We start from the raw sequence: 22,811 nt of genomic DNA, 5'->3' as shown, positions 1-22,811 counted from the left end.
TAAATATTAAGGGGCAATTTAGCATGGCCAATCCCCCTAACCTGCACATGTTTGGACTGTGGGAGGAAACCAGAGCACCTGGAGGAAATCCACACAGACACAGAGAACATGCAAACTCCACAACAGTAATCCAAAGCTGGGATCAAAGCCAGGTCCCTGGCGTGGCAAGGCAGCAGTGTTAACCATTATACCACTGTGCTGCCCAGCGGTTGTCATATTATCCTTCAATAGTGCAGGACAGTCTGGACTCTGCATCAGTGATATGCAAGAGAAATCCCATCAACAATCCTCTGTGGCATCCCCTGGAATCAATGGGAGGATATTTAAAACATAAGTTAGTTCCCTTCTGGAAGCAAGCTCCACAAGAACTCTGCAAAACTGCAAACACTACTTTGATGGACTGAACACCGTGTCCAGGTGGCCAAAAAGATTCTGTTTTCTGAACTTTTAAATGGCCAACTTTTCAGGGGAAGACAAAATAAACATTCCTGAAACTCTCCTTGAAGGATGGCAGCATTGATCTTAATGACTGGCGGGAGGTTGCTACTAATTGTTCAGAATGGCAAAAACGTATCCAAACTTCATCACACTTTTAGCCACAGCGCCTCAATGGTTCGAGTGGCAGCAGAATAGGAAGCAAATACTGCATTCTGGATCCCACTATCTCATGGGATATCCTGGCCATACAAGCTCAGAGTTTTCTTGATAAACAATCAAGGATCAGTCACATGAAGATCCATGGCAGGAACTCATCACCGTCAGTCAACGTCATCTTCAAACTGAGGAACAGCTGATGACACAACTATCGATCATTCCATCACATTGACTTCTGATGCGCTTGACCCTCTCCTGTATGAGACACAGTGGTGTAGTGGTAATGTCACTGGACTAGCAATCTAGGGATTCAGTCAACTATTCTGGGGTCATGGGATCAAATTCCATCTGGTGGAATTTAAATTCAATTAGTAAAATCTAGAATTAAAAAGCTAATCTTTGTTGTTTGTCATTAAAAAAAACCCCTTTAGTTCACTAATGTTTTTAGGGAAGAAAATGTGTCGGTCCTACCTGGTGACTCCTAACTCCACAGTAATGTGGGTGACTCTGAAGGGCAATTAGAAATGGGCTACAAATGCTGGGTTTGCCAAAGGACTCCTAATTATTCCTCTTGCAGCCACCATCTTTGCTCCCTCAAGTGGTTAGCACTGCTGCCTCACAGAGACCCCAGTTCAATTCCCGGCTTGGGTCACCATCTGTGTGGAATTTGCACATTTCTTGTGTCTATGTGGGTGTCCTCCGAATACCCCAGTTTCCTCCCACAATCCAAAGGTGTGTGGGTTAGGTGGATTGGCCATGCTAAATTGCCCCTTAGTCTCAGGGGAAACGAGCTAGGGTAAATGCAAGGGGTTAGGGCCAGGGTGGGATTGCGGTCAATGCAGACTTGATGGGCCGAAAGGCCTCCTTCTGCACTGCAGGATTGTATATACATTATCTGAGTGTAAAAATGGTTATAGTGCATCACTGAATTAACTATTGATCCACTATCAACCAACTGAAACCCTCTCCTCGGACAGACGCACACACAAAAATAGTTCATTATCTTCTTTATCACAAAGCCTGGGATAGCTGTTCAGTAGCTTCCCATAAGACACACCTCACCACACATCTCTCTTGAATTTGTCTTCCATCTCTCCCCACGTGCTAACCAAGCTCATTATAGCCATGATGCACACCTCTTCTATCAATTTTGTTTCCACTATACTGCTGATTACACAACTGTTTGAGCTTTTGGGGGAAAAAATTCCATTTCCATAGTGCCATTCACAAACTCAAGACATTCTGAAATGCTTTACAGTCACTTAAGTATTCTTGTAATACGGTCACTGTAGCAATATAGGAAACATCAGTAAATTTGCACATAGCAAGCATCCACAAACAGCAACATGATAATAACCAAATAATCTGACTTTGTGATGTTATTTGAGTGATTAATATTGGCCTGAACAGCACAGATAACTCTTTGATCTTCTTTGACATAATATTATGTAAACTTGCACATCCACTTCAGAAGGCAGATAGGGTCTCAGTTAATTTATCTAATTCTGCTGCACAATCTAAGGTGCTGTCTATCTCAATAACATAGTAAAGCATCAGCTTATATTTGTGTTCAAGCCCCTGGAGTAGGACATGAACCCACAGCCTTCAGATTCAGAGGGGAGCGTGGTACGAACTGAATCACGGCTCATACCACTCCCCTTTCCTCCGCTACTGCCCTCCAATATTCAAAGTGAGATTAGAGGGATTTTTGATTGACAGGGGCTACTGTGGGTCAGCAGAAATTTAAGGCCACATCATATGAGCCATGATCTTATTGAACAGCAATTCTGGCTCCCATTTCTCATGTTCAAAATGGCTATCAGTCGACTTTGTCAGAAAGCACAACACTTAATTGCACCCTCCTTGTGAACTGCACCCACATCCCCAAGCTTGCCTTCCTCTCCAAAGTCCATATGTTGTCACCTGCACCTGCAAATTTGAACCTTTCCAATTAGGTGCCCATCACAGCACTAAAATTCTCTAATCCATTTTAAAACTCGCATCCTTTCTGCAGATGACAAGGTTACACTCTCGCTCTTCATCTTTCTCGACTTCTTGAAAGCCTTCTCATATTGTTGGCTCTGCTACCATCTGCCAACATCTCTCCTGCATTGTGCAGCTGAGTTGCTTCAGGCTCTGGGTCCTTGTGGTTTCTCTTTGAAGTTGACATATTACTGGTTGCCCTTTATATTCTATCGATTTCTTCTCTATGATTGTGAATAATTACCTATTGTTGCCAGAAACGTTCCTTGACTCTCGTGCTGTCTGCTACTTCTGCAGAGGGATTACCAAATGTAGTTCACTCAAATCTTGGGTGTTTCACCATCTGGCCTTTCACTTCCAAAATCAGTAGGCCAGTTGCTTCCACTTCCACTCGTCTCCATTTACATTTTATTAGCAATAAACAAAGGTGTGTTTAAAGAAAATAAATCCTGTCTTTTTTTCCTCTAGGTTTCTCACAATAATGTTTGCGAGATTCTTCTTCAAATCCTCCAAATTACAGGACAATTCAGAGGGTTGTGAATCTGTGGAACTCACTGCCCCAAGGTGCAGCTGGGGCAAAAATTAATGAACAGATTCAAGAAACTGAGAGATATGTATCTGATGAAAAGCGGGATAAAGGGCTATGGGGAACAGGCAGAAAAATGGAGTTAAGGTCAGCCACGATCATGTTAAATGGCGGAGCGGGTTCAAAGAGCTGCATTGCCCATTCGGTCGTCCTAATTCCTACGTTCTTAAATTTCAACTTTGAGAGGCAAGAATGCTACTAACTGAACCAAGCTTACAATGGCTAACTTTTTAAATATTGACTTTTATCCATCAGTTCAAGATTTCTATTTACTGCTGGTCATGAATCACAGGAGCCAGAGTTTATACTTTCTCGCTCCCTCTCCCACCCTAATTCATCTGTGGTTTAGATTTTGCTCTTTTTTTAAAAAGCCAGTGGATGCAGTAAAGTGATAAATTACTTGAATGTAGAACTGTATTCAGCTGACCGTGGCACATTTCAAATCAACTTTTACAACGTGCAAAATCAGTAGACCACTTGCTGACAAGCTACCCACATAAAAACCACAATCTACCAGCCTCCTCGGTTTATACAGGGGCTTGTTCTGAAGGCTCTGAGCAGTAGATTGCTATTTTAAGACCATAACTTATCAGTAGCTGCTCCAGTGATTGTTAAGTTGTAAAACTTGATCTGGAAGGCACCCATCTGGCAGAATGCCATTTACTTAATTCAGCCTCATGCTACTCCACTGGGATTTAAACAATAAATTCTGAATTAGATAAGGCTGCAAGCCCAGCTGCCTCTTGCTCCAACCTGAATAACCTCATCATAGAAAAGGACTTACAGTATCAGGTGTTTAAGAGGCAAACACTGTGATGCATTTGACAGGCCTTTTCATGAATATGGATGGCAGGGATGAAGCGGATGCCCTGGCCAACGTTCCCCCTTCAATCAACACCATCAAGAGCAGAAAACAATCTGATGTTGACATTTATTAAAAGGTCAATAGTGAGCTGAAATAGTAAGGCAATCCTGCCACTTTATAAATCATTGGTGCGACTGTGCTATCAATACTGTGCACAGTTCCAGACAGCTCAGGGAAAAAAGAATACTGCAGTTATTTAAAACAAACAGAAGAGGGTAGCCAGAGAGTGTGGGAAATCGATTAAACAGACTGGAGGGGAAGCCAGGGTGGGGGAAACAGAGTTGATGCATTCAAATGCAAACAGATAGATTTATGTCTGCACATAAGACCTTGGGACCCAGCAAATAATTTGAGATGTGACATGTTGGAAGCGCAATAAACAAGGAATAGGTGACTCTGGATCCATGGCGCCAAAGATTTTCATCCATTGGATATTGTCCTTACCTCATGTCAGGGTCTGTTGTAGGATAATTTTTAGACAACTGTTTAATGAACACTCCATTACTGTTATATCATGAGATTCCCAGGATAAAAGAGGGAAAATTCGCAAAACCTGGGGAACAGATATTGCTCTGCATTGTGCCAGTTTCTTGTGCATAAAATGGGCATCATGCTGGCAAATTAAGCAGTGGAATGGTCTGTGCTATATCTTCATGGGAATTTGGGCCACTGCTAAATTCAAAGGGGTTAATTTTTAGATGCCACAGGTCACTCTACATATTAATTAGGAACTAATTGCCTGCTCAAGGATCCACCTGGAAAACCTGTTTCTGAATGGCAGCGTAACATTAGTGTTAGGGTTAGAGTAATACAGTGATTAGTGCTACTGCCTCATAGCGCCAGGGAACTGGGTTCAATTCCAGCTTTAGGCACCTGTTTGTGTGGAAGTTACACGTTCTCCCAGTGTCTATGCAGTTTTCATCCAGGTGCTCCAGTTTCCTCCCTCAGTCCAAAGATGCGTAGGCTAGATGGATTAGAAATGGGGCTATGAGAAATGGGTGGGCTTACAGGGATAGAGCTAGGGAGAGGATCTGGGTAAGATAATCTGTCAGAGAGTTGGTGCAGACTCAATGTGCTGAATATCTTCTTCTGCACTTTAGGGATTCTATGATGAGCAGGTAATGTACTATCCCAGTCAGGGTTGACCAGCTGTTGCTGTATCTACTAGCAAAAGCAAGTTTTTCTTAAAAAAACAGGCAGCCTTCTTCTGCAGGCAAGATGATGGGGGACTAGCTGACCGAGCTGGCCAACATTCCTCCCTTCCCACCCCAGCTCACTGACTCTCATTACTCACTGCAATCCCATGCTCAGAATTTAACTTCAGGGAAGCAAGTGGCCCCAACATTCATCACCTTCAATGCCTGAGAAGTGAAGGCACCGAAAAATCATGCTTAAAATGTCAATCAGCAAGGTTCAAGCCCCAACTTCAGGCTCCTATTGGTATGTATGATGCCTATACATTACTACACAGAGCCTGCGGCCAACTAGCTCTTTGTGGCACTTAAAAATCACTTAGTAAGCACAGGTACAAAGTAAAGCTGAGTTCAAATACCTTGTTCATTCGGAATGTAATTCTCATCATAATCCTCCTCTAGGATTAATTGGTCCCCAATCCTCAGTGCAGTTGCTGTCATCTCAGTTTAAAGGTATGATTCTTTACCTGTAGGAGAAAGCGTAAAGCTACATGAATGGAACTATAACAGTAGTATTAAAGAAAACATTTCAGTTTGTTTAAATGACTGCCCAGGACCAATGTGGTATTGATGCAAGAATTAAGAGCAAGAAAATACTCTTCAGAAATAACAGCATTGATAGAGACCCAACAATTTGATTGATAAAGCACTCACCACTAAACTTTCTGCACTCTGTCACTACTTCTCCACATCCTGACTAAAGCTGATCTCACCAAGCACCCGCACCTAATGTCATCACAGATGATGTTCATTTTACTCAGAATCCTACAGTGCAGCAGGCGGCCATTCGGCCTATCAAGTCTACAATGACCACAATACCACCCAGGCTGTATCCCCATGGCTAAGTCCCCGTGACACCAAAAAGCAATTTAGCATGGCCAATCCATTTAACCTGCACATCTTTGGACAGTGGGAGGAAACCGGAGCACCTGGAGGCAACCCATGCAAAGATGGGGAGAACATGCAAACTCCACACAGACAGTGACCCACGCCGGGAATCGAACCCGGCTCCCTGGTACTGTACAGCAGCAGTGCTAACCAGATGGAAGTGCTGCAAAAAGATTTATAATAGGATGGAAATACTTTCACACAAGTAAAAATAAAAAAAACTCCTTCTGGAAATTGAAACTGTTATAAAGAATGATAATTAGAAACAGTGCATTTGTACGTTTTTCCCAACTTCCTAATGAAACAAACCCTACACAACTAATTAAACACCACTGAAACGTAATCACTGCGGTAATGCAACAAAATTTGCACTACAAACAGCAGCAGGTTAAATAACCAGATAAACTATCTTAGTGGTATTGGTTAGGGGATAAATGGTGGCCAGAACATCAACAACAAACCCTCCACCTGCCTAGTTTGTATGTATGGACTTCTCATTGTCTTAACCAATTAAAGGAACCCGAGTCATTTAATTTTTTTTTAAAGAGGAGTTCAATAAGGGAATTTGTTCATTAACAGATTCCATGTACAATCTCTCACACAAAGCAATACCACAGAATCAAATCCATTACCTCAAAACTAAAAGACCATCATAATTCACCTATGACAAAGTGATAAATCATGATCGCTTGGAAGATATGGTCGATTTAACAAGTTTTAATGAAACAAAAAAAATCCCACTTTCCTTTGCTGGAAAACATGAGAACAAAAGAACAAATAAACGCTTATAGACTGCAGCTTCCACACAGACATGTCGTGCTGCTCCTGCTGTCAAAGCCAGGTCCACACAAATAATAGGATTAAGCAGGATTAGCTAGGTTACATGGATTATGTACCTAGCCGTTTCGTGCACCAATTTAATACAAATCAAGTTCTTCAAAATATCTGTTAGTTAGCATTTAAGATTCAGTCATGAACATTCCTGAAAATTTCTGTATCTTGCATGGAAAAGTTGCCAGCCGAAACAGTTTGAAATTACAGCAGGTGGTCGTGACACGTTTCAGGAGTTCATCTGACCAAAAAGCTGCATCCACACCGAAACATCCATTAGGAACGGGGCGGCACAGCACGGTGGCACAGTGGTTAGCACTGCTGTCTCACAACACCAGGGGTCCAGGTTCAATTCTGGCCTCGGGTGACTGCATGTGTGGAGTCTGCACATTCTCCCTGTGTCTGCGTCCGTTTCCTTCAGGTGTTCCAGTTTCCCCCCCGACAGTCCAAACATGTGCAGGTTAGGTTGATCAGCCACGATAAATTGCCACTATGTCAGTGGCATTAGGACTGTGAATATGTGGGGTTACAGGGATGGGACCTGGGTGGGATTGTTGTCAGTGCAGGCTCAATGGGCCAAATGGCCTCTTTTTGCACTGTAGATTGTTGCGAACTCCAATGAAAGGGGGACTATTTTTGTTTCATAACTCCATTGGAAGCTTAGAACAAGTTGAAAATGCAATCTGACGAGAACAATTATAGAAAACGGGTGTTGAATAAAAGAGACTTGTTAGCAACTTGTTTCTGCTACCAAGAAACAAGAAAGGCAGCTAATAAAAACTGCAGTCAAAACAATGCTGCATTTCATTAAAAAGGCAAGAATCAGCAACAAACAATACAGAACGTTGGAAAGAAATTCCCTTTGCTTCAGTAGCTTGCTGCAGCCTGAACATCTCTCAATCATTGGTAAATGTTTCATATAGACAGGCAATTTCAACCCAGGTTCTTGAGTTGATGCTGCATTTTGAATTGGGCCTCCAATGTCAGGGTCAAATGGGGGAGGGGCTCATGCCACACTGTTGAGCCTTCATCCAACAGTGATTTTCTGAGAATTGGCCATTTTGTGTCCTGAGGATGCACTCACTGCCCAATGAAGGAGGTCCTCCAGTACAGAAAGAGCTGCAGCCAGTTATGGCAGGTAAGGAAGAGAGAGAACACTTCCACCTTGAGGCACTTTCTCAGCTACTTTAAAAAGTTAGAAATAAAAATGGACACGGCTGCCGGGTTACCACTGTAGGGTGGCTGTCGCCGCAGATGTGGTCAGGTTGGCAGGGAGAACCTCAAAGCCTGGAAGGTGTTCTGGACCATGTCGGTCACTGGAAGCTGTCTGCAGGCACCTGCAATGTTCTTGCCATTGCAGAAGGCTCAAAGGCCAAATTCCAGTCAGCCTCCCAAAAATTGGTCTTCAAATTACCTTCATCTGCTGCATGCCATTTGCAGGTTGGTAGCCCTTCCGCCCCAAATTGTACTGCTGGAAATTTGCCCATGGGCAGGTTAGCGGCAGCAAACCAGGATGCCAGCTGGCAGCACCAAATCACACACTTATCTAAATTGGGGCAATAATTGAAAAGGAGTCAGTGAAAATGCCACAGTGATTCAAGTAGAGGGGGTTGTTGAGTGGTTGGGACGCAGCAGAATCATAGAATCCCTACAGTGCAGTAGGAGGCCATTCGGCCATCAAGTCTGCACTGACCACAATCCCACCCTATCCCCATAACCCCATGCCTTTACCTTCGCTAGTCCCCCTGACATTAAGTGGCAATTTAGCACGGCCAATCCACCTAACCTGCACACATCTGGACTGTGGGAGGAAACCAGAGCACCTGGAGGAAACCCATGCAGGCATGGGGAGAATGTGCAAACCTCACACAGACAGTGACCTGAAGCCAGGAACTGAACCCGGGTCCCTGGCACTGTGACGCAACAGTGCTAACCACTGTGCCACCTTGCTGCTCCCAGTAGGTGGGAGCTTTACTCAGTATCCTTGTAGGCATAGGCATCAACAGCATTCCAATGACAGCACTTAAATAGTTATCAGGGAGCATAAAAGCAAGAATTGCTAATTGCCCAAAGAATTTATTTTTCCAATATCTTACAAAATCGAGTACTGTCCCCCAATGAAATCATCACTACATCACTCTTTACTGGTGACAATTCCATCAGTTTTAACGAGCAATTTTAAATTCAACCTAAAATGATCAATCTTGACTCTACACAAGGTACAAATTAGGAAAATCATTATATATGATAACAAATATAAAAATAACAATTTCAGGCCAATTACAATTGAAATTGTAGTTGTCTGCTTGGGTGAACTTTATTTCTTTGCTTTGAAGACTGCATTGTATAAAAATTACTTCATCTGGCATAGACGTTTGCCAGTAGCATAGCAGCTTTCAACATCCAGATGTAATTCCTTGTGCAAATACTGTACATAGCATCATTCACTGAAAAGCCATTTAAAAGCACACAGAAAATGTTTCCACCCTCATGCAATTCAGCATAGCCCTCTAAACAGAAGATTGACCGGCTTGGTTTTAATGTTTATTTATCAATGACACCAGTAGATTTACATTAACACTGCAATGAAGTTACTGTGAAAATTCCCTAGTCACCACACTCTGGCACCTGTTCCAGTAAGCTGATGGAGAATTTAACACTGCCAATGCACCTACCCAGCACATCTTTCAGACTGTGGGAGGAAACCAGAGCACCTGAAGGAAATCCACGCAACCATGGGGAGAACGTACAGACTCCACACAGAGTGGCCAGGAATCAAACTTGGGTCCCTAGTGCTGTGAGGCAGCAGTGCTAACCACCGTGCCACCGTGAACATCAAAAGTACAGAATCAATTTTACGGAAAGTAAAATAATGCAGCCTCTAGAAATATTAAACAAAATCAAACACTGGAAACACACAGCGGGGCAGACAACGGCATGTACATAAAAGTACGTTACAAAACCTTTTTCAGAACAGATTCTAAACGTTGTGTCTTTGACCTAGCCCAGAAAACTCTAGGACGAAATTCCGCTGCAATACCGTGGTGGCGAGGAGGACAAGGACGAGGAGGATTTAAGGAGTTTTACAGGTTGCAGTATCTTAACTAACCCAAATGCACAGTACAATGTAGCCAAGGCCAGGTAATCATGTCAATGGGTGAAAAAATACAGATGATATTAAGAGACTAAGTAATATGTTATGATCTGAAAAAGGGTAATGGAAGCAGATTCAACAGTAGCTTTCAGGGGGATTTATATATATGTTTGAAAATGGAAAAAGTGTGGAGCAGGGGAGTTTGATTGGTTGGATAACCCTTTGAAAGCACAGTGCACACATGCTGGACTAAACAGCCTCCTTCTGTGCTCTGGCATTATTTTAAAGACAAGCAAGGGAGCCTTTGCCAATATTTATCCCTTGAACAACATCCTTGAAAAGGAGATTATTTGGTCATTATCTTATTGATGTTTGTGGGATACTGCTGTTGCAAATTAGTTGCCACGCTTTCCACATTATAACAGTCATTACACTTCAAAAGTACTTAATTGGCTGTGTAGTGCTTTGGGACATCCTGAGGTTACGAAAAACACCAGATAAAACGTAAGCCTTCTGGCGAAGCTTCCTGATGGTGCAGCACGTTTTTCTGACCACATGGGGGTGCCAAATCACAAGCTGGTTTCCAGGCGGACAACGATCCTGCAAAAAGTCTTTTTACCCTATTTAAAAATGAAAGTTCAGAGCAGGGTCAGTTAAAACACCCAGGTAAGTGATTGGTTGGTGAGCATTTTATTCATAAATCTTTCAAAATGAAGGTAATTTAACAGTAATTGTAAGGTTTATTACAATTAGTAAACCTTTCTAGTGGTAATAGTAAGGTTTAATAGTCATTTAAGAAAATTAATTAACACAGAATTAAGATGGCCAGCCATACAGTGACTGCAGTAGAATCATAGAATCCTACAGTGCTGAAGGAGGCCATTCAGCCCAGAGTCTCCACCAACAACAAATCACACCCAGGCCCTATCCCCATAACCCTATTTACCCTAGCTAGTTCTCCTGATGCTAAGGGACAATTTAGCATGGCCAATTCACTTAACTCACATATCTTTGGAGTGTGGGAGGAAACCCAGCCAGACATGGGGAGAAAGTGCAGTCTCCACACAGACAGTGACCCAAGCTGCAAATTGAACCCAGGTCCCTGGCACCATGAGACAGCAGCGCTAATCACTGTACCGCTCAACCTGCAGCCTGGATTATGGCCCCCCCAAAGCCATACTATGTAGCTCTGGGGCCACTGTTTAAATGCCAGTAACACTGTTGTTTGTCATTTATATTAATGATTTGGATAAGAATATAGGAGGCATGGCTAGAAAGTTTGCAGGTGACACCAAGATTAGTGGCAGACAGGAAGTGAAGAAAGTTATCTTGGATTACAACGGGATCTTGATCAGTTGGGCCAATGGACTGACGAATGGAGTTTAATTTAGATAAATGCGAGATGACGCATTTTGGTAGATTGAACCAGGGCTGGACTTACTCATTAACGGTAGAGCGCCAGGGAGAGTTACAGAACAAAGAAATCTGGGGGTGCAGGTTCATAGCTCCTTGAAAGTAGAGTCACAGGTGGATAGAGGTGAAGAAAGCATTCAGCATGCTTGGTTTCATTGGTCAGAACATCGAATACCAGAGTTGGGACAACTTGTTGAAGTTATACAAGACATTGGTAAAGCCACACTTGGAATACTATGTAGAGTTCTGGTCACCCCATTATAGAAAAGATATTATTAAACTAGAAAGAATGCAGAAGTGGTTTACTAGGATGCTACCAGGACTTGATGGTTTGACTTATAAGGAAAGGCTGGATAGACCTGGACGTTTTTCTCTGAAGCGTAGAAGGCCGAGGAGTGATCTTATAGAGGTCTATAAAATAATGACGGGCATAGATCAGCTAGATAGTCAATATCTTTTCCCAAACAGAGGGGAGTCTAAAACTAGAGGGCATAGGTTTAAGCTGAGAGGGGAAAAATAAAAAAGGGTTCAGAGAGGCAATTTTTCACAGAGGGTGATGAGTGTCTGGAACAAGCTGCCAGAGGTAGTAGAGGTGGATACAATTTTGTCTTTTGAAAAACAGTTAGACAATTACATGGGTACGATGGGTATAGAGGGATATGGGCCAAATGCAAGCAACTGGGACTAGGTTTAGGGTTTAAAAAAAAAAGGGCGGCATGGACAAGTTGGGCCGAAGGGCCTGTTTCCATGCTGTAAACCTCTGACTTTATAACACAGATAAGTGAAGTTGGAAATTTTTGCAAGGGGTGCTTCTCCAATCACAGACCCTTATTCTTCCACATTTGCTGCTGACGTGCTCACGAGCAACAGACATGGAAGGGAAACAGTCTTCGATCGGACAAGCAGTGATCACCGGCAGAGGCAAGTGTGCAAGGTGGGAAGAGAGGATTGAAAGTAGAGCGTGTGAGTGAGTCTGACTCTCTGGATTTTCACTCACCTTCACTTCTAGATACTCAGAAAAGATACATTCCAGCAAGAAAGAAAAGGGAAGGATGCACAGCCATGACTACTGAAGGAAGTTAAAAATAGTATCAGATTGAAAGAAAGAAAACGCATTCAATTCTGCAAAGATGAGAGGCAGGTCAGGAGATTAGACAGAATATAAAGAACAGCAAAGAATGACAAAAATGTTATTAAGAAGCAGGAAAGAGTATGAGAAAAAAATTGGCTAGAAATATAAAAACAGATATTAAGTATTTCTACAGGTATTTAAAAAGGAAATGCAAGTAAACTGAGTGCTGGTCCTGCAGAGAGTCTGGGGAATTAATAATGGTTAATAGGAAATGGCGGATGAATTGAATAGATATTTTGCATCTGCCTTCTACATAGATGATACAAAAAGATCACAGATAAAATTGTGAACCAGGTGAAAGGGAGGAACTTGAACAACTACAATTATCAAGGAAAAAGTACCAAGAAAATTATTAGAACTAAAAGTTAACAAGTCTCCAATCCTGATGGACTTCATCCTAGTGTCTTAAAGTGGCTGAGAAGCATTGGTTTTAATTTTCCAAAATTCCCTAGCTTTTGGAAAGATCACATTAGATTAGTCAATCGTGAACATGATTCTCTTTCAAGAAAGGAGGGAGAAAGAAAGCCGGAAACTACAGGCTAGTTAGCTTAACCTCTGTCATAGGACAAATGCTGGAATCTATTAAGAAGATTATAGCAGACACTTAGAAAATCTGCGTTACAAACACACAGAGTCACTTACGTGAAAGAGAATTCGTGTCTGACTAATATGTTATTTGAGGAAGTAACAAGCAAGTTGGATAAAGGGAACCTGTGGACGTGAGGAACTTAGATTTCCAAAAGGCACTTGACAAGGTATCACATCAAAGCTTACTATGCAAAATAAAAGCTCAATGGGGATAACAAATTAGCATGGATAGAGAATTGATTACCTATGAGAATCATGATGGGCCATTTTTGAGTTGGCAAGATGCAATGAGTGGAGTGTCACAAGGATCAATGTTGGGGCCTCAATTACTTACAAGTTAAATCCATGAATCAGGTAAAGGGACTGAATGGATGGTTGCTAAATTTGCTGGTGATTCAGAGATAGATAGATAGATGTGAAGCGGACACGAGTCTGCAAAAGAATGGAAACAGGTAAAGTGGGCAAATATTTGGCAGATGGAATATAATGTAAAAAAAATGTTAACTTGCTCACTCGCAGGAAGAATAGAAAAGCACGTTATTTAAATGGAATGAGATTGCTCTGAGGTACAAAGACGTCCTTGTCTGTGTGGAGTTTGCACATTCTGCTCATGTCAGCATGGATTTCCACTAGGTGCTCCAGTTTCCTCCCACAGTCCAAAAGATGTGCGGGTTGGATTGATTGGCCTAACTGCTAAATTAACCAAGTGTCAGGGGGATTAGTAGGGTAAATATGAGGGGTTATGGGAATAGGGCCTGGGGATTGTGGTTGGTGCAGACTCAATGGGCCAAATGGCCTCGTTCTGCACTGTAGGGATTTTATGACTCTATATGAATGACTCTATATGAATCATAAAATGTTAGTGCAGGAAGGCAAATGGAATATTGTTTATTGCGAGAGGAATGGAATATAAAAGGAATGTTTTGCTAGAGTTCTATAGGGTGCCAGTCAGATCATATCTGGAGTACAGTGTACATTCCTATGGCTAAAGATTATTATCAAAATGGCTGTTTCTAAATAATAAAGAATATGTGGATTTTAGCAAAGCGTTTGCTAAGGTTCCCCATGGTAGGCTACTGCAGAAAATGCAGATGCATGGGATTGAGGGTGATTTAGCAGTCTGGATCAGGCATTGGCTAGCTGATAGAAAACAAAGGATGGTGGTTGATGGGAAATATTCAACCTGGAGTTTAGTTACTAGTGGTGTACCTCAGGGATCTGTTTTGGGGCCACTGCTGTTTGTCATTTTTATAAATGACCTAGATGAGGGTGTAGAAGGATGGGTTAGTAAATTTGCTGACGACACCAAAGTCAGAGGAGTTGTAGATAGTGAAGATGGATGTTACAGTTTGCAGAGGGACATAGTTAAGCTGCAAAGCTGGGCTGAGAGGTGGCAAATGGAGTTTAATGCAGAAAAGTGTGAGGTGATTCACTTTGGTAAGAGTAACAGGAGTACAGAATATAGGGCTAATGGAAAGACTCTTGGTAGTGTCGAAGAGCAGAGAGATCTCGGCGTACACGTGCATAGATCCCTGAAAGTTGACAGCCAGGTTGATAAGGTTGTTAAGAAGGCGTACGGTGTGTTAGCTTTTATTGGTAGAGGGACTGAATTTCGGGGCCATGAGGTCATGTTGCAACCATACAAAACTCTGGTGCGGCTGCATTATATGGCGTACAGCGCTGGTCGCCGCATTATAAGGAGGATGTGGGGGCATTGGAAAGGGTACAGAGGAGTTTACCAGGATGTTGCCTGGTAGGTTGGGAAGGTCTTATGAGGAAAGGCTGAGGGACTTGAGGTTATTTTTGTTAGAAAGGAGGTGGTTAAGAGGTGACCTAATTGAGGCATACAAGATGATCAGAGGGTTAGATAGGGTGGATAGTGAGAGCCTTTTTCCTCAGATGGTGATGGCTAACACAAGGGGACATAGCTATAAATTAAGGGGTGGTAATTATAGGACGGACGTCAGAGGTAGGTTCTTTACTCAGAGGGTAGTAAGGGCGTGGAATGCCCTGCCTGCAGCAGTTGTGGACTCGCCAACTTTAAGGGCGTTCAAATGGTCAGTGGATAGGCATATGGATAACACTGGAATAGTTTAGGTTAGAGGGTCATTAGATTGTTGCGCCAACCAGTGGAACCATCAAGGGCCGAAGGGCTTGTACTGCGCTGCAATGTTCTATGTTACGTACTTCAGTGCAGATTGTTGTCTGTGTAGTGAAATTGCAACAAGTCAAAAACAGATGGCACAAAATTCCAGTTATGCCGAAGTCTTCAACCATTCCCACTAGCAGAATAGCAAATCTCACAACAGTGGTTCCCAAATTTTGAACTCCTTCATGGAAGATGCCAAATCTCACAAAACCTCTCCTACAAATAAATATTTTCAAGGGATTTTCTCCCTTACCCAAGTATAAAATTTTAAAAAGTGAACCATGGAGATATAAAATTTGTGTTTTCAAATGAACATTTGAAGATGCTGCTAGCTAGAAAATCACTACAAATGATGTACCATGGTTTTAGTCACTCCTGATCACCAATGCATGTCGTACTATATTTCATATTATCGTTGTCAGGTTTTATTTTCTTAATGAGCAACTTTCACAGACCAACTTGGTCTTTTGACTCAGATGTTTCACACATTGGACCGGACAAAACACAGGCTGATGTTGCCTTTTCATTTTCTCGTATCGTTAGGTTTCTTGTTTGCAACCACATGTCCATCACGGCATTTCAACACGGTTGCAAAACAAAAAAAAACAAAATGAGAATACTAACAAACGGGCAAACATTCACTCGCTGTAGCAAAACAGCACCCTACCAAGAATAAATCGAGAACGAGCTGAAGGACTGTGCTGCCACTACATTGACTACAATGACCAAGGTCTGATCCACACGGCACCAAAATGATCATCCGTTATTGAATGTATTCGCTCATAGCTCACTCACTCGGACACTAGTCCGGCAGCTGTTTAAATAATGCAAATGAAACATAAATAGCTTAGTTGCGATGTTGCTTTTACAAGGCTTGCGTTTCCATAATTACATTTAATTATTCATTTATACATGTCCAATTGACTGTCTGCCAATTCCTTCATACTTGGTGAAAAAAATACCAATTGTAATTTTCCTGTAAATTTGGATTTTTGGCACACAAACACTTTTTCTGATAGCCCCGTGAAACAATAGTTTGGGAACCTCTGCCGCAGAAAGGTGCCTGTGATAAGCCGCAATACTGCATGGAGCTGGTAACTCAATTTGCCAAAAATGTCACGTAACGCCATCGACCACAGTGGAGTTAGATCACACAAGAGTTAAATCATGGACTGATGACCCTGAATTATCTGAAGAATGCCCACCTGCTCATCCATCTACTTCCTTAGCCAATGCCTCAAAGACCGTAGCGATATTTCAGGATTCCTCACTGGGGGCACAAAAACATGCTTCACTGCACACTTGGCATGGCAGTCTGCATTGACATGGCCATACTAAGCAGAAGATTACCGAATTTTTCCACAGCTGACTCTTGACATTTTTCAGCGCAAAGCTCCAGCCTTGTACAAGGCCAAGCCATTGTCAGATGTGAACAAACTGAATAAAGGCTTTTCACATATTCATTGTGTTTTCATTTGGTATTGGAATCTGTTGTTTTTGATATAGGCCGTGTTTGTAGGCACATTGGGTTGCATGGCGACAGGTTCATGCAAGAATGGAGCCTCCTTGGTTATCACGAAGCTCAGCGTAACATAATTTGTGAGCGGGTCACCTGGTTATTGACTCATTGGGATTTTACTACAAATGCAAGGCAACACACAAGCGCTTAGTGAAAACGGTAAGCTCCAAGTTGATCACCGTGATGTTAACTCTTCTTGGTGATAAAATTGTGGGCATATTGTTACATCAAGCATAAGTCATGCACTTGATGAAACAGGTGCATATTGAAATTCCTTGTGTAAAGAAAGGCTTGCATTATGATAGCAACCTTCATGATATCAGTACGTCACAAAGCACTTCACAACCAACGTTGGAAGATTATTATTGTAATATCGGAAATGCATAACCAATTCACACATACAGCAATGCGACAATGGCCAGATGATCTGTTTCAATGATGTTGGCTGGAATACTGGGAAGAATGCCACTATTTTTCTTCAAGATCATGCCTTAGGATCTTTTACATTTGCTTGAGAAGGAAGACAGTCAGTTTAACCTCTCACAAAAGAGACGTGAATGAAAAAGTCATCCAGAAAGAACGTACAATCAGCCTATCACAGCATGGGATACAAATTATTTCAGGGATTTTGTCACAGCTGCCATATCCAGAATCCTACTGTGCATCGTGATCTTCCTGTCGTGAAGAACCTTCTGCAATCGTTCTGAAATCTGCCTTTTGCTAGCTTGAATCTGTCTTGCTTTATCCTTCAGTATGCTATTTTAAACATGGCCACAAGGTCCCTTCTCGCTCGTCGGTATTTAAAGTTGGAACAGTCCAAACTTTTTCACTTTCAGATTTATCTGGCCAGCCCAACACTGCTCCCAACCCCAAAGGTTGGTTGCATCTGAAAATTATTCTGCTCCACCTCAGTCTCAGAAGAACACCTCCTTCTGTACATGCTTTGAGACTGCCTGCTTGGTGCAGATTCAACAACCCTCTGATTTTTGATTGAAGAACCAGAAGTGGATTGAAATTTCTGAATCTAATTTCCTCAATGTTTCACAGATCCAGCCTGTTCAGATTGGGAAGGACTGATTTAAGCTCCTGTAGGTCCAAAATGGACTAATTAACAATCCAGATGTAGATTACATTTAAGATTAGTAAATGAAACTTATAAAAAAAACACCATTATTGGGACTAATATCTCAGACGCAAAGCAAAAAGGTAAAGTTGCCATAGTCCCAGATGACCATAGGCTGTTCTCCTCTGAGGGGGCGAGCTGACTGGTGATGATTTAACTTGAGGATCACCACACCTCAAGTCTTCATGAATAACCTTAGCTGATACAGGAATCAAATCCACACTGCTGGCGTCACTCTGCATCATAAAAGAGCTGTCTAGCCAACTGAGCTAACTGATTTCATTCAATGCTCATGTGCGTACAGCATATACAAATCATCTTTTGGTCAGATTGTACAAAGAACGTTAAGTGAAAAGCAGATTGTGCAAGTTTGATTACCACAGTTTTATTTCCTTGACTATTAAACTGTGGTAAAAGTTTAAAAATATACACACATGATGCACATTTACCCGAATTGCGACTCTGTGCAAAGTATTTTCTACTGAAGTTAGTCATTAAAGCTGTGCCACCATTGTCACATATGTGGTGAGTCAGCAACTTCTTTTGGACAACACTGGCATAAGATCCAATATGGCTTTACAATATCAAATTCAAGATTCTAAGATGTTGGTGGATAGAAGTTCCAGCACCTATATTTTTTTAAAAAATGGAGGAAAAGGTTAAAGCCATCTCAACAATAGGCAAAGGGTGTCCATTGAACTCTTAAAGCAGGGGCCTAACATCAAAATGATCATCTTCCTTAAATCCATGCATATTGATAGACTGCTAACACATTTAGATGATTCCAACACATATTCCTGCATTGCTGAATCATAAAGCTTTGCCTTCAATGTGGGTGTTGTCTAGTAGATGTCCACATCTGGGAGAGGGGCTGCAATTTAATTTGCAGTCTTACTCACCAAATACTGCTCAAGGGAGGGTGCATATAGGATATAATTTCAAAGTTTGTTGGCTGTATGAAATTCAGAAATGTGTTAACATTGAGGAGAAATAAAGACTTTAGCATGAAGGAGTTAAAATGAATGAAAACCTGCAGTAATCTGGACACCACACTTTAGGAAGCATAAGTTTTCAAGAGAGTGCAGCAAATATCAGGGTGGCAGCAGGGATGAGAGACTTCATTATTTGGAGAGACCAGAGAAGCTGGAACTGTGAGGAGAACATAGGGAAGATTTGATAGTGCTCAAACCCATGAACAGTTTTGACAGAATCGAAAAGCAGAAACAGCTTTCAACGGCAGAAAGATTTATAACCAAGTGACTCACATTTGGGGCAATTGGCAAATGAGGTGACATGCAGAAAACAATTTTTTAGCAACAAGTAACTGTCATCCAAAATGCACTGACTGAAAGGGTGGGAGAAGCAGATTCAGCAGTCACTTGTGCAAGAGGATTAATTGAAGAGAAAACATGAATAGGGCCAGAGAGAAAGATTAGGGGAGTGGGAATAATTGGATAACTCTACCAAAAGTGCCAACTCAGGCACAACACACCTAGTGAGCTTCTTCTGTTCACTCCTGGAATAGGTCAGCCCAGTTAATTCTGGGAAAGGCCCAATAAAGGTTCGTGGCTGGTTCAAATTAGAAGATCAAAAGTTAAATTTACCCTTGCAGCTTTTGAGGTCATCCAAACCCCTTAAAATTTGTTTAACTTTACAGACTTAGTATCGGTTTCTGAAGCTGACCAGTTGTGACGGCATATGGCAGCCTTTATGAATGTGGATGGCATTTAACAGGAAGAGAGAGAGGATTGTCCAAGCAGTAAGGAACTAAGTTACAAGGAGGTCTACTGACAGGAAGACAGGTCCTTGATGTTTGTGAGGAAGTTAGATGTGGTGGCTGTAACGGAGACGTGGTTACGAGAAGGGCAGGACTGGCAGCTGAATGTTCCTGGGTATAAGTGTTTTAGGTGTGACAGAGGAGGGTTGAAGAGAGGTGGAGGGGTGGCACTGTTAGTAAAGGAGAACATCACAGTAGTGCAGAGGGAGGACAATATGGAAGAGATAGGGATTGAGTCACTGTGGGTGGAGCTGAGGAATAAAAAGGGAGAGATTACGATGCTAGGGGTATACTATAGGCCACCCAACAGCCCAACGTCAGTGGAGGAAGACATTTGCAGGGGCATTTTGGATAGGTGCGGGAAGAATAGGGTGGTTGTAGTGGGTGACTTTAATCTTCCTGGAGTGGATTGGAGGGGGCCTAGAGCTGGGGGTACGGAGGGAGAGGAGTTTGTGAAATGTGTTTTGGAAGGGTCTCTAGAGCAGTATGTAACTAGTCCGACTAGGGAAGGGGCTATACTGGATTTAGTGTTGGGTAATGAGCCGGGGCAGGTGGTTGAGGTAGAGGTAGGCAAACATGTGGCTAACAGTGACCACAAGTCCGTCTACTTTAGGATAAAAATGGAAAGGGATGAGTGCCGGTCGAACGGGAGTGTGCTGAACTGGGGAAAAGCGAGCTATAGCCGGATTAGGAGGGAGCTGCAGGACACTGACTGGGAGGGACTGTTAGCTGGCAAGTCCACGGTTGGCAAGTGGGAGGCTTTTAAGGACAAAATGAAAATGTTGCAGGAGGGGTATGTTCCGGTTAAGCGGAAGGATGGGAAAGGTAGGATTAGAGAGCCGTGGATTACAGGGGGTATCGAAGACTTGGTCAGGAAGAAGAGGGAGGCGTATGTTAGGTCGAAACAACTGGGTACGGAGAGTGCGCTGGAGGAATATAGAGACAGTAGGAGGGAGCTAAAAAGGGGGATTAGAAGGGCGAAGAGAGGGCATGAAATGGCTTTGGCTGGTAGGATTAAGGAAAATCCAAAGGCATTTTATTCCTATATTAGGAATAAGAGAGTAGTTAGAGGGAACATTAGTCCTCTTAGGGACAAAAGTGGGGAGTTATGTATTGAGTCGGAGGGAATGGGGGAGCTCCTGAATGAATACTTTGCGTCGGTGTTCACGAAGGAGAGGGGTTCGGTGTCATGCGGTGTCTTGGAGGGAGCTGTGGATCAGTTGCAGGAAATATCTATTACGAGGGAGGAAGTGCTAGGGCTTTTAGGTAGCGTAAGGATGGATAAAGCTCCGGGGCCTGATGGTATTTATCCCAGGCTGCTTAGGGAGGTGAAAGATGAAATTGCTGGGCCTCTGGCGCAAATCTTTGTCTCTTCTTTGGACACAGGTGAGGTCCCAGAAGACTGGAGGGTAGCAAATGTGGTACCGCTGTTTAAAAAAGGTAGTAGGGATAACCCTGGAAATTATAGACCGGTGAGTTTGACATCGGTGGTAGGGAAATTAATGGAAAAAATACTGAGGGGTAGGATGTATGAGCATTTGGAGCGTTGCGATCTGATTAGGGATACGCAACATGGCTTTGTTAGAGGGAGGTCTTGCCTTACGAATCTGGTAGAATTCTTTGAGGTGACAAAAACGGTTGACGATGGGAGAGCCGTTGATGTCATCTATATGGATTTCAGTAAGGCGTTTGACAAAGTCCCTCATGGTAGGCTGGTAGAAAAGGTTAAGGCTCATGGGACATGAGGTCAGGTAGCTAGGTGGATTGAGAACTGGCTGGGCAATAGGAGACAGAGGGTAGTTGTTGAGGGGACCTTTTCGGGCTGGAGGCCAGTGACCAGTGGTGTGCCGCAGGGCTCAGTACTGGGACGTCTCCTCTTTGTAGTATACATAAACGACTTGGAACAGAGCGTAAGTGGTGTGATCAGCAAGTTTGCGGATGACACCAAGATGGCAGGGTTGGCGGATACTGAAGTGGAATGTCAGGTGATACAACAGGATATAGATAGGTTGGTACATTGGGCAGATGGAATTTAATTCTGACAAATGCGAGGTGATGCATTTTGGAAGGAATAATGCAGAGAGGAGCTACGTGATAAAAGGTAGACTGATTAGGAGTATAGAAATACAGAGGGACCTGGGAGTGCAGGTTCACAAGTCTATGAAGGTTGCGACACAAGTGGAGAAGGTTGTGGGGAAAGCTCATGGAATGCTAGCCTTTATAGGAAGGGGTATAGAGTATAAGAGCTGCCGTCTAATGCTTCAGTTGTACAGAACGTTGGTTAGACCGCATTTGGAGTACTGCGTCCAGTTCTGGTCACCTTACTACCGGAAGGACGTGGAGACTCTGGAGAGGGTGCAGAGGAAGTTTACCAGGATGTTGCCTGGCATGGAGGGACTGGGTTATGAGGAAAGGTTGGAGAAACTGGGACTTTTCTCCTTGGAAAGACGGAGATTGAGGGGGGACATGATAGAGGTATATAAGATACTGAAGGGAATAGATAGAGTCAATAGTGAGAGACTGCTCCCTAGACCGGGTACAATTACGAGAGGTCATGATCTAAGGGTGGTGGTGGTGGTGGGGCGGGGGGGGGGGGGGGGGGGGGGAAGAGATATAATTTGGATGCGAGAGGAAGGTTCTTCACGCAGAGGGTCGTAGGGGTATGGAATGCGCTACCTAGTAGGGTGGTGGAGGCAGGAACGTTGGACTCGTTTAAGGTTCACTTAGATAGACACATGAGTGAAACGAGGATGGGGGGTTATAGTAGGGGGTATTAAATAAGGGCAGAGCCTCGGGAGACACCAGAAGTGCAGACTTGTATGTTAACGTTTTTTTGTCTTTTTATTCCGCAGGTGGAGGTCCACCTTGTTGTCAAACAAGGGGCATGCACACGGTGGGTCGTGCGTGGGCTGCTCTTGGAGGTTCCGGGAGTGGCCTAGTACTTCGTGTCGGTGTGTGTGCTTGATCCTGGACCGGTAGACGGGCGCCACAACAGCTCAGTGACTAGCACTGTTAGCTGTGCAGATACATGGATTTGGGCCTGTGTCTGTGGGAGTTTGCACATTCTCCCTGTGGT

General features: G+C 43.0%; 1 protein-coding gene across 5 annotated transcripts in view; it reads right to left on the bottom strand.

Annotated features, from left to right (window-relative positions):
- cep164 (centrosomal protein 164) overlaps positions 1 to 22,811 on the bottom strand; it is a 214,155-nt gene that overhangs the window by 183,722 nt on the left and 7,622 nt on the right. For 4 of the 5 annotated variants that reach the window (XM_080214802.1, XM_080214801.1, XM_080214804.1 and 1 more), the window contains exon 3: positions 5,581 to 5,688. In XM_080214802.1, the coding sequence (XP_080070928.1) occupies positions 5,581 to 5,662 (82 nt within the window). In that variant the 5' untranslated portion in view covers positions 5,663 to 5,688. Of the gene's footprint in view, positions 1 to 5,580; positions 5,689 to 6,741; positions 6,921 to 22,811 lie in introns of those variants that run through there. The other variant, XM_080214803.1, reaches the window with a different exon arrangement.

The sequence above is a fragment of the Carcharhinus amblyrhynchos genome, chromosome 29 (assembly GCF_965287045.1).
Source record: "Carcharhinus amblyrhynchos chromosome 29, sCarAmb.v2.hapA, whole genome shotgun sequence".
NCBI classification, from domain to species: domain Eukaryota; kingdom Metazoa; phylum Chordata; class Chondrichthyes; order Carcharhiniformes; family Carcharhinidae; genus Carcharhinus; species Carcharhinus amblyrhynchos.
The sequence above is the reverse complement of the archived record's forward strand: the minus strand, read 5'-3'. Positions and strand labels throughout refer to the sequence as shown.